The following is an 11836-nucleotide window of genomic DNA, read 5'->3' as shown; positions in this document are numbered from 1 at the left end:
CTCCATCTTCAAGCACAGTTGGTTAGGGGTGAAAACGCCAACGTCGTCCTGTATGCCCGCCGAATGCTACCGAAATGCATTGATCGGTTCCATTGTCTCAAATTGACAGGACGGGCTGGGAACGCTGTTTCTCCTTGCCAGTGTGTGCTTCTTTGTGGAAGTAAGTGCGTCAAGAGTGTTTACTTATCATATGCACCGGGTATGAAGCGGAACAATGAAATTCTACTTGCTGCAGCTTTACAGACCCCCTTTGTTAACAGAATTCAACTTAAAAGTCAGTACCTTAAAACAAACACTAAATTCATCCTTCCAATTGTTCTGAATCGCGAAGGTGGTGAACTGCTGAAGCATAACACGCAAGATCTGTCGGCACCAGAAATAAGAGACACAGAGAGATGCAAATTGCAGGGTTTAAACTTTCACGTGTCTCTCCGAGATAGAGCCGCCGAGCAGGACACGCCTGGTCTGGAGTCTTATCCGAACCATCGCTGCCTCCAAGTAATTTGCTCGCCGCTAAGCGAGATAGAGATCGGTTTGTGCAACACCAGATGTGAGCGCCGCGTTTGTGTACTTCTCATCCCTGTAGCACTGGTGGAAGGATGTTGTTTGCCCTCCCTAGAGACTCGGTGCCACTGAACGCCTCGGGGCTCGCAGCTAGACCGCCGGGTCTACCCGGCGAGGCGAGGGCAGTTGAAAGCGCTGCCCAATTCGTTCGCTGCACCGCCTTCGGTAAATCAGAAATCCAGAAACCTGCTCACTGAAGCCACCGGAGCTGTGCATCAGAAGAAACTAATCAACTCAGCAAAGGGCTTCTGGACTCGTTAGCTAGCGATGCCTTCTCCCAAACCCAGTACACGCTGTAACAGCGCGCCCTGTATATCCTGCCTTGTGTTTTGTTAGTTGTTGCTATTCGGGTTTTAACGCTAGCTCTTGTGCGCCTCGTTTTATTGCAGATCGCTTCAGTTAGGAAAGATGTAATCAGCTGAAAATCTGACCCGGAGTCTGCACTGGGAGCCACAAGCGCTCGGCAGAGAAGCAAGTTCCCCGGGAGGTCTGTCACGCTGCTGCTTTTGAACAGGAGCGATGTCTGGTGCAAGAGGCATTGTTCCCACTGTGAACAGTTGCGACAGGAAGCCGCTCAGTACCGAGAAGGTAAAGGATGAAGTGAATGTGGTGGCGGTGGACTCCGACATCGAAGACCAAAGTTACAAGCTTTCGGCAAATTGCAGCAAAACTAACCGATCGCCCAAGCAGGCTGGCGAGGGGCCGTGCATGGTCGCCCCCGTGTTTGCCCACGCCAGATTAGGCGGCTCACTTTGGAATAATGACAATGCCGTGTTCTGGGGAAGGAAACCGCCCGCAATACATTCTAATAAGACCCATGTGCATAGAAGTGACTCTCAGAGGCCGGGGATCATTGACAGACTGCCAGCCACTTTGCAAATTGTGCATAGCGATCTGGCGCCTGCCTTGTCTCCCGAGCTGAGCAAAACTTCAGCAGGGGATTGCACCAGCGAATGCAATGCATCCGACGCCGACCTCCTAGCTCTCCAGGAGCACGCCGGTGCGTTCGCCGCCTTCCCAGCTCTGGGGGCTATCTCGGTGCCCCCGGGTTTTATCATCATGACCGCCCTGCACGCCCCCGGCGCCCTGGCGGCCGTGTCGGACAGCGCGGTGCACCTGGCCGGCCTGCCCGAGTGGCCTGTGCACCGGGCGGCGGCCGCCGGCGCCGGGCACCCCGCCAAGAAGAAAAGGAAGAGGTGCGGGCTGTGCGCTCCCTGCAGGAGGCTTATCAACTGTGGAGAGTGTAGCAGCTGCCGCAACCGCAAGACCGGCCACCAGATCTGCAAACTGCGGAAATGCGAGGAACTGAAAAAAAAGCCGGGCTCTTCACCAGAGGTAAACACACATTCACACACACCAGCCCAGCGGTGGTTCACATCAATCAATCCTTCTGCTAATTGGAGAATTGCAAGCTACCTGCTGGGTGGCTTTCCTCGGCTGGATTGTTGCGCCTTTGGCTGCGCTGTGATTGTATTAATATAAAGATACACGAGAGAAGTTGTCCCTGTAGAACTGTTGTGCTTCTGAATGGTTTACACAGTCACCCCTAGGTCCCAGCAACGCAAGGATAGTAAATTGGTCCCAGCCGTGTGTGCATTTGGGTTAGTTTCTTGATAGCTTGTCATGATATCCGCCGGCGTTCAAGGACACATAGGCCACTTGGAATTGGGGCATGTAAGTGCCGGCATTCTCTGTAGTTTGACCCAGTCAGGCCGTGTAGTGCTTTGAAGTTATAGGTTAGCCCGTTAGCAGTCTTGAGCTCGGTCAGTGCACCGTGGAGATAGCTCGCCCTTGTTGCCCTACAAACTGTAGGCCTGGAGTGAACAGGTGTGATCTCAGCACTGTCGCAACTCGAGTACATATAAGGTGCTCGAGTATATTTTATATATATTAAAGAAATTATGAGAGGCATAGATAAATTGACAAACAGTGCCTTTTCCCCAGGTCAAAAACTGGAGAGCATAGCTTTAAGGTAGGAGAGGCAAAGTTTAAAGAAGATGTGGGAGGCAAGCTTTTTTTAAAAACACAAACAGTGATGGGTGCCTGGAACATGCTGCCAAGAATGGCAGTGGAAGCAGTTACGATAGTGGTGTTTCAAAGGCTTTTAGATGGGCACAGAAGGAGGCATCTGGATTATGTTGAACCAGACAAGATTAGTTTATCTTGACATCATGTTTGGCACAGACATTGGGGGCTGAAGGAACAGTTCCTGTATACTTTTCTTTGTTTTATATATTTGAACCAACAATGGGAAGTAACCTCAGGTTATTGGCATTTATCTTAGGCAGTCCATTGGAACGGATCTCCACCTTCTTGAATCAGACCAAGACAGAAGTTGGCATTGTCCACTAGGGCAGGTGGGAGAAAGTGGCTATTTGCTATGCCAGCCCTAACCCATGAAGAAGTGTGTTGAAAGGAGGTTGACGACACTGAATAATTTACTTAAAAGCCCAGCAATTATTTTGCTGAATGAATGAAAAATAGGGGTGTTGATCAACATATTTCCAATATGTATTGTCTGGCGATGTTATTGATGCCAAATGAACACTTGGATAATGTGGCTTAACTGGCCAGCTAACATTTTCCTGCTTTATACATGTGAAAGTGACACCTATTCAATATTGGGAGCTTTAATGATTTCTGTCCAGTTAAAGTACCAATAAATAAGGTGACGTTGGCTAATGTGACAGCCCCATTGTAAAATAGAGAGGGGGAAGCTGATGCAGGCAGCTATTAAGCTTAAACTTAGATAAGACAATGAAATTGATATCAGATGTAAACATGGTAATCATTGTATAAGTAGTCATGTAGTAGAAACTGCAATCAACACAAATTGAAAAAGTAGAGAATTTGCATTATGACCCTTCACACCCTTTTTATTTCTCTGCCTAATGGATAGTGGCTAAATTGCTTGGCTTGATATTCCTGGATATTCTTTAATCAAAGGTTCATCTCAGTGTGAATAAGAACTGGTTGCAGGGTAGAAAATTGTGTTAAGATGTTAAAGAGGGTGGTAAGGCGAAGGAATGGGGCTGATTGACATACAACATGGCATTTATTGGTGATCACTGATGATTCTGTGTGATAGTGGTGAACTCAACGCTGAATACATCTCGAGACAAAACAATTATTAGGTACTAGGATACTATATGGGTCCCAAAAGTTGTTAGTCCCACCATCCAGAACACAAGACCTGGCTGTTTTTTAATGCTGGATTCTTGTTTGAATGACTTCAGCTACATAGAACATGGTGAATCTCCATTTGGGTAGCATGAGCAATATTGGTCACCTTATTTAAGGAAGAATGTTAATATATCACAGGCAGTTCAGAAATTTATCAGCCTAATACTTGGAAAAGGCAGGCTACCTGAGGAAAGATTTAACAGGCAATTGCAATCCCTATATCAGTCGCATCATTCCCTCCTTTCACTTTCCGCAAGGACCAGTCTCTTCACGACTCTATGGTTCACTCATTCCTCCCCACACCTCTCTACCCATCCCTCTCCATTCCCAAGCACTTTCCCCTGTAACTGAAGGAGGTGTGACACTTGTCACTACACATCCACCCTCACCTCAATCCAGGTATATAGATAGCCTTCCAGGTGAGACCTGCACTTACACCCTCATATATTACATTTAATGCCCTTGATGTGCCCTCCCCTACACTAATGAGATCAAACATAGACATGGCAACCGCTTTGCAGAACACTGGCACTCTGTCCATTGCGGCCACCTGGATCTCTCGCTTGCCAGCCACTTTAATTCCTCTTCCCACTCCAACACCAACCTGTTTTTCCTCAGCCTCCTCCATTGCCAGGATGAAACAAAAATGCAAGCTAGAGGAACAGCACCTCATATTCAACCTAGGTATAGTAGCTCACCACCCAATGGTATGAACAATGAAATATCTAATTTCAACTCTAATTTCTTATTCCTTATCCTTCCCCTTCAACCCCCCCCCTAATTTATTTTTACATTCATTTTCAGTTTACTCTTTACTGTTCCTTCCTCCTCCTTTATTTACATAGTCTCTGTATTCCTCCTCTCCTGAGGTGACCCACAGAATGAGATGACCCACCAATGGGATGACCCAATAAGTAGTTCAGCACTAAGGTACACAAAATTGATGGGGAAACTCAGCGGGTGCAGCAGCATCTATGGAGCGAAGGAAATAGGCGACGTTTCGGGCCGAAACCCTTCTTCAGACTGATGGGGGGTGGGAGAAAGAAGGAAAGGGGGAGGAGCCCGAGGGCGGGCGGATGGGAGGGTGGGAGGAGACAGCTAGAGGGTTAAGGAAGGGGAGGAGACAGCAAGGGCTAGCAAAATTGGGAGAATTCAATGTTAATGCCATACGGACGCAAGGTCCCCAGACGGAATATGAGGTGCTGTTCCTCCAATTTCCGCTGTTGCTCACTCTGGCAATGGAAGAGACCCAGGACAGAGAGGTCGGATTGGGAATGGGAGGGGGAGTTGAAGTGCTGAGCCACCGGGAGTTCAGGTAGGTTATTGCGGACTGAGCGGAAGTGTTCGGCGAAACGATCGCCCAACCTACGCTTGGTCTCCCCGATGTAAATCAGCTGACATCTAGAGCAGCGGATGCAGTAGATGAGGTTGGAGGAGATACAGGTGAACCTTTGTCGCACCTGGAACGACTGCTTGGGTCCTTGAATGGAGTCGAGGGGGGAGGTGAAGGGACAGGTGTTGCATTTCTTGCGGTTGCAACGGAAAGTGCCCGGGGAGGGGGTGGTGCGGGAGGGAAGGGAAGAATTGACGAGGGAGTTGCGGAGAGTAGTTCAGCACTGCTCTCTGGTTGTGGTAAGGCTGTGCTAGCTCTCGATAACCTGTGCAGGAGCTTTAGCTGTCAGACAGCGTGTGTTGTACACGTTGATGCTTTTGTTGATGCTATAACATTGCACTGTTTTAGGACAGATCATGTGACAGGAAAAATATTCAATCATTTAGCCAATTACATGACATAAGATAGCACTGATTGAAGAATCTTCATCAAGCTTAATGAAGGCGGACTTGACTTTAATGGTAGGCTGTTGATTCCTATTCTGATTAGCACAAAGGCAGTTTGTGTGGGATGTCTACAGATCAGAAGCGTTCTTGTTTTTGTTAAAAATATATTATTTATAATTTGTGATTTTTTTTTTATCCGTTCATGTTGGAAATGTCTGAGCTGGACAATGAAAATTGGTCAAAGGAAGTTTAACGAGAAAGGGTATAACAAGGAACTTTTATTCTGATCAGCAGCAGTCTAGCCTGACAATGCAAAGGTAGAGTTGATAGTTTCAGCACAGAAGCAATCTATTAGGCATTGTGACTGTACCAGTACTTTTCTAACACAAACCTGCTAATCAATTCCTGCTTTTATGTTTGTGCTGTATGCTTTTAAGTTTGTAGTGGTTATAGGAGGTGACCCAACATCTTCTCAGGGCAACTAGAGATGGGCAATGAATGTTGGTCTTGTCAGTAAATATTTTAGTGACACTATGGCAAACAGGACGAGATGATTATGTAATTTACCCTGCAAATTAAGCCTGATGACTACCTTGTTGGAGGTGACTTTCATGCACAAAACTCAGATGTAACAATCCTCATTTAACAGCATTTTTAATAGAATTTGGCCTGTTTTTATTGAAGATGTTTCTGTATCTACTGTTTAAAGTGACTCTGTTTTCTGAGCAAATTGACTTTGAGGAACAATTGACTGCTCAGAGTAACATATACTCAATCCACCCCACAATTCCCATGACCCCCTAACCCCTGCACTTCATGGCTCATGGTTAATTCGTTGTTACCTATAAATACTCAGTACATTTAAATATTACACTTTTGCAATTAGCTGTGTCAATAATGATCATGCCTGATATTTCTCATTATACCTATTTGCTGTGGGCGGAGATATGCTGGTACCCAGATACAATATGAGAGGAAGGTTAAAAGACTAGACGACCAAACCTGTAGCCTGGAAAGACGAGGAAGAAGGGACCACCGACCTTTTCATTTCTTGTGTTCAAGACGGCAAGAGGTGTTCAAATCATTCTAGAAAAAAAATATTTCAGGTGGAGAATTATAAGTTGTGAAAAGATGTATTTAGTGCAAAAAAGAAAAACGGTCTTGGAGGCAGACAGAGGAAGAAGCCTTTGTTCTCTTTTAAGTGGAGAGAATGAGGTGATGAGTGTGACCTGTCGGAAGTAAGGGAATACTCTGTAAATTAGAAGGGAGAAGAAAAGCAGCCATCTGTGACAAATTAGGAAGGGAGGTGAATTTAAGGGTTGGGGATCAAGGCATGGAAGTTCTGCCAATGAGATGTGATAGGCTGCATCAACAGCAAGCGTAAGGAATAGAAATGACAGTGAAAGTGGATAGGACTGGTTCTGGGCAAAGCATTCACTGAGGTAAAAATGCCACAGGGTAGGAGAAGGGAGTGGTGGTAGGTTCAAGATGAAACAAGTCAATCTAAAAGCACAGATCGTGCTGCAAAATGAAATGATGTGGCTGGAGCTTTAAATGGAGGTTGTCTGATGGCTGGATCTCACCCCTAATTACTCACCCATTGGGGCAGGCTTTAACTTCTGCTGCCAGTTGGAAAATGGCCATTGAGAACTGGCCACCCATTGTATGCCATGCCACTTGAGATGTATAACAGATGTCAATATACTGTTGCCAATTTTATATCTGGTGGTGCATGTTAAAATCTATTAGAGTCATTAGCCTGAGCTTTTGGTGAAACAGTAGTATCATGAGCAATGCTGTTGGAGCACCCTAGCCATCTGAAAAAAAAAAAAAAAATTCCCATCGGAGAATAGTGTGCTGTTGTAGTAGGCAGGACTCGGGCAAAAAGAAAGTAGACAAGGAAAGAGAGAGGATCTCCTGCTTGCTGGCTTAGGTTTGCGAGCAGAACCAAAAGCTTATTTGTGGCAGAGAATCAAATACTATTGAACAACATGTTTCAAATGTATTTACAGTTTGCTGTTGAAATCAAGAGGTGTGCTTTGAGGGAGAATGACTAATTTTACACTAATTGTCAATAGCGTTCATGCTTCAGCCAAGGTCATTCACAGTGGAAGAGTTTCTCCGTCAAACATTACACAATTGGAAGCTTGTGCAGATTCCAAAAACATGTCACTTGTAAACATGCTCCACCAATAATGAGATTCTGGCTAATTATTCTTACCTTTGCTTTGCTTCCTCCTTATCCATTGATTTGGTATCCAATAGTCTATTGATCTCTATCCCACATTTATTCATCTGCAAATCCAATGAATATCTATAAACTTCTGATGCAAAGAATTCCAATATTTCTCATCAGTTTGAGTGAAGAAACTTCACTCCATTCAAATTAAATGGTCACCCATTATTCTGAGCTTATGATCCCTGCTTTAGCCACCAATGTTAAGGTGTTCAACCTTCCAGCACCTATCAAGTCAAACCCTTCAGAAATTTCAACAGCATTAATGTGATTACTTTCCATTCTCCTAATCCAGTGGTGGACATTGTGTCATCTGAAGGCAATATTTCAGCTTGTGTAACTATGTTCTTAGCCCATCTCTGTGGTAATCCAAGATCTAAACCAATTTGTTTGTTGTTGATTGGACCATTCAAAGACAAAACAAATCCCAGAAATGCTGGAAACACTCAGCAGGTCAGGCTGCACCTGTGGGAAGAGAAACAGTTAACATTTCAGTCAGAGACTCTTTAGATTGATTAGAAGATACACCATGGAAAACATGACCCGCTGAGTCCATGCTGACCATCGATCGCTCAATCACATTAATGCTGTTATCTCACCCTCTAATCTACTCCCTACTCTAAGGGCAATTTAGAGGCCAATTAACCGACAAACCCACATGTCTTTGAGGTGTGGGAGGAAACTGGTGCACCCAGAGGAAACCCGCATGCCACAGAGAGAATGAACAAACTCCAGACTGACAGCACCCAAGGACCAAACATCAGTTTCTGGCGTTGTGCGGCAGGAGCTCCACTGGCTGCACACTTGCAACCTCTTTATCAGAATTTGCGAAGACCACTGTTTTCTGACAAAGGGTTTCTGAACTCTGTTTCTCTCACCTGACCTGCTCCAACATTTTCCATATTTATTTCAGATTTGTAGCAACTGCATTTTTCTTTGATTTCCTGTCAAAGTTGGAATGCTGAAGGAAGTACGGGAGACCTCATGATCATGAGCAGGGTAAGGAGGTCTGAACCAGTGGGAAGCAGAGGAATATCGAGGAACCAGCAGAGGTTGAATGAAGGTTAAATGCAGTGTGAGGCAGGGAGCAGTGCAGAAAGCAAAAAAGGGCATGAACTGACTAATTAAAAGAAGCACTGGAGATACAGAAGTGGCAGAGGAAAAGAAGCAAACCATTGATACCATCCAACCTACTCATGGTTTGGATGGGGAAATATTGTTTAAGATAAAATGCATTTTACACAAATAGCCATTCATGTTTTTCAGATTGTCAGTCCTCCCACTACACCCCTCAAAACAGTTTTGCAATAACTCCAAGGAACATTGGTCAGGTCCCTTTGCAAGATCATCACCTGACTTCAGCAATCAATTCTTCTTCTTATCTAGTTCGCACACAAGATTTAGAAGTTGTTCAGCCAGAGCTGAACACACTTTCTCTGCTTCTGCATACAATGGTGTCTGTCTTGTCGCTTCTTGTGCTTCTTGTGCGTGGTGGTGGAAAGATTGGTGGAAACAGGGCCGCAACGTGAACGTTCTTTCCTTGACCCCAGCAATCAATTGAAAGAGTGTTGTCCCTCTAAGGCAGGTATTTTCTTCCTTTGGTTAAGAGACCAGTACTATACACAGCACGCTCGATTCTGTATAATTGCAGCTTTGCCTCATTACTACACTGTAATTTGCGTAATAAAAGTGGACATTTGCTTTTTCTGCCAACAAATTATGTTTCAATAACTCATGTACAAAAAATTGAGGCTCCCACAAAATGCTAATATTTAACTGTATATCATTCAAAAAATACTTTGCTGTAGTATTTTTCAAAACCATTCTTGCATTATATTCCATCTCCAATATCCTTATCCAGTCACATATGCCTATGTTCTGGCAACACATCCTCCTGGATGGATTGTGTCATTGGCTCACTTGGATGGCGGACTGCAGGAGTGGGGCGCCGTTGTGTATAGCTGCTCTGCCTGCAGTCCGCCCTTTCACCCTTTTTTATTTTTATTTTTAGTCCTGTTACTACAAAATGTCTTTTATGTGGGGGGAGGGGGAAAGGGAAGGGGGAAACCTTTCCTGGTCCCTACTTGGTCGGAGAGGCGGTTTCCCTCCGAGCTGCTTCTTCGCCCCTTCCTCGCGGCCTACCATCAGACTGTTGCAGCGTTTCCTGTCGGGATCGGCCGGGACTACAGCTTCGGCGGCGGTGCAGCGCTGGGACACCAACACGGAGTGGGTGATGCCTTACCGGGTCACCGTGCGGTAAGCTCCGGAGTACTGTGACCGCCGACCAACATCTGAGGAGCTGTGGCTGCAGAGCGTCCAGTCGCAGGCGGCGCTGGATTTAAACACCGCGGAGCCTGGGATTCGAGATCACCAGAGTCGGAGCTCCAACCAGCGCGGTCTGAAGACTTCGGGTGCCGCGGTCTCCGGGGAGGAAGCGGCCGCTCCAGACATTTCCAAGCCGCCGAGGAGTGCTCACCCGATGCCGGCATTCCAGCTTTCTGGCAAGAGGGCCTGAAAACATCGGACTGGCTGCGGAGGCCACAAATAGGCCCCGACCTCGGGTGATCACAGAGGGAGAGGACTGAACTTTCTGATGCCTTTCCCCACAGTGGAAATTTTTTATTCTGTTGTGTGGGACGTTTGTGTTGAATTATACAATATGTTGTGTCATTTTTCTTAATTTTAATTTTTCTATGGATGTACGGAAGCTTAATTATTTTTTTTCTATGTAAAGCACTTTGGTCTCAACGCGAGTTGATTTAAACGTGCTATATAAATAAATTTACTTTTTTATTTTTACTTTACATCAGATTTGGTCCCCTCATTTACATAATTGATGTGGATAGCAAATTGCTGAGACCCAGAACATAACCTTTGTGATATCCAGTGTGGCAGCATGAACATGACTAGTTATTCTTAGTCTCTCTTTCACACAATAACTTATTGATATATTACTACATTCACCATTCCATCTTGTGTACTTTGTCAGCTACAATCCACAAAAATTCTAACAGATTTTGCAGTCTTGAGCTGCCTGAGAAGCTGTTACAGGCAGGCACTCTCATAACATTTAAGACACATCAGAAGGACCACTTGAATTGCCACACATTGAAGATTACGGACATAGTGCTTGTAAATGTGATTCGTGCAGATAGATAATTGATGGTTGGTGTGGGGGTGGTAGGCCGAAGGTGCTGTTTCTGAGCTTTATGACTATGATTTGTGTAACACAGTTTCCCTTTCACAAATCTGTGCTGATGCCACCATGCTATGATTTACATATATCTTCTCACCGTCACCTCAATAATAGGTTCAAGTTCTTTAGTTTAGAAATGCAGCGTGGAAACGGGCCCATCGGCCCCCTGAGTCTGTGCCGACCAACTTTCACAGGCAGGAAAGAAATTCACATTAGACAGGAAATGGTGTTGGGTAGACTGATGGGACTGAAAGTTGATAAATTCCCAGGGCCTGATGGTCTGCATCCCAGGGTACTTAAGGAAGTGGCTCTAGAAATCGTGGACGCATTGGTGATCATTTCCCCATGTTTTATAGATTCAGGATCAGTTCCTGTGGATTGGAGGGTAGCAAATGTTATCCCACTTTTGAAGAAAGGCGGGAGAGAGAAAACCGGGAATTATAGACCAGTTAACCGGACATCGGTGGTGGGGAAGTTGCTGGAGTCTATTATAAAAGAAGAAAAGCGGCACATTTGGATAGCAGTAACAGGATCGGTCCGAGTCAGCATAGATTTATGAAGGGGAAATCATGCTTGACTAATCTTCTGGAATTTTTTGAAGATGTAACTGGAAAAGTTACAAAAGAAGGAGTGGACAAGGGAGAGCCAGTGGGTGTAGTGTCCCTGGGCTTTCAGAAAGCCTTTGATAATGTCCCACATAGGAGATTAGTGGGCAAAATTAGAACTCATGGTATTGCGGGTGGGGCACTGACATGGATAGAAAATTGGTTGCCAGACAGGAAACAAAGAGTAGGAATTAACGGGTCCCTTTCAGAATGGCAGGCAATGACTAGTGGAGTATCGCAAGGCTCGGTGCTGGGATCGCAGCTATTTACAAT

General features: G+C 45.3%; 1 protein-coding gene across 3 annotated transcripts in view; it reads left to right on the top strand.

Annotated features, from left to right (window-relative positions):
* The first annotated feature begins 457 nt into the window (after positions 1 to 457).
* Positions 458 to 11836, top strand: part of LOC116971093 (CXXC-type zinc finger protein 4-like) — a 191291-nt gene continuing 179912 nt past the window's right edge. For 2 of the 3 annotated variants that reach the window (XM_033017928.1, XM_033017927.1), the window contains exon 1: positions 458 to 1899. In XM_033017928.1, coding sequence (XP_032873819.1) covers positions 1084 to 1899 — 816 coding nt within the window. In that variant the 5' untranslated portion in view covers positions 458 to 1083. Of the gene's footprint in view, positions 1900 to 9028; positions 9194 to 11836 lie in introns of those variants that run through there. The other variant, XM_033017929.1, reaches the window with a different exon arrangement.

Source organism: Amblyraja radiata, chromosome 3, assembly GCF_010909765.2.
Source record: "Amblyraja radiata isolate CabotCenter1 chromosome 3, sAmbRad1.1.pri, whole genome shotgun sequence".
In the NCBI taxonomy this organism is placed as follows: Eukaryota; Metazoa; Chordata; class Chondrichthyes; order Rajiformes; family Rajidae; genus Amblyraja; species Amblyraja radiata.
Note: the sequence above shows the minus strand (reverse complement) of the source record. Positions and strands in the feature narration are given on the sequence as shown.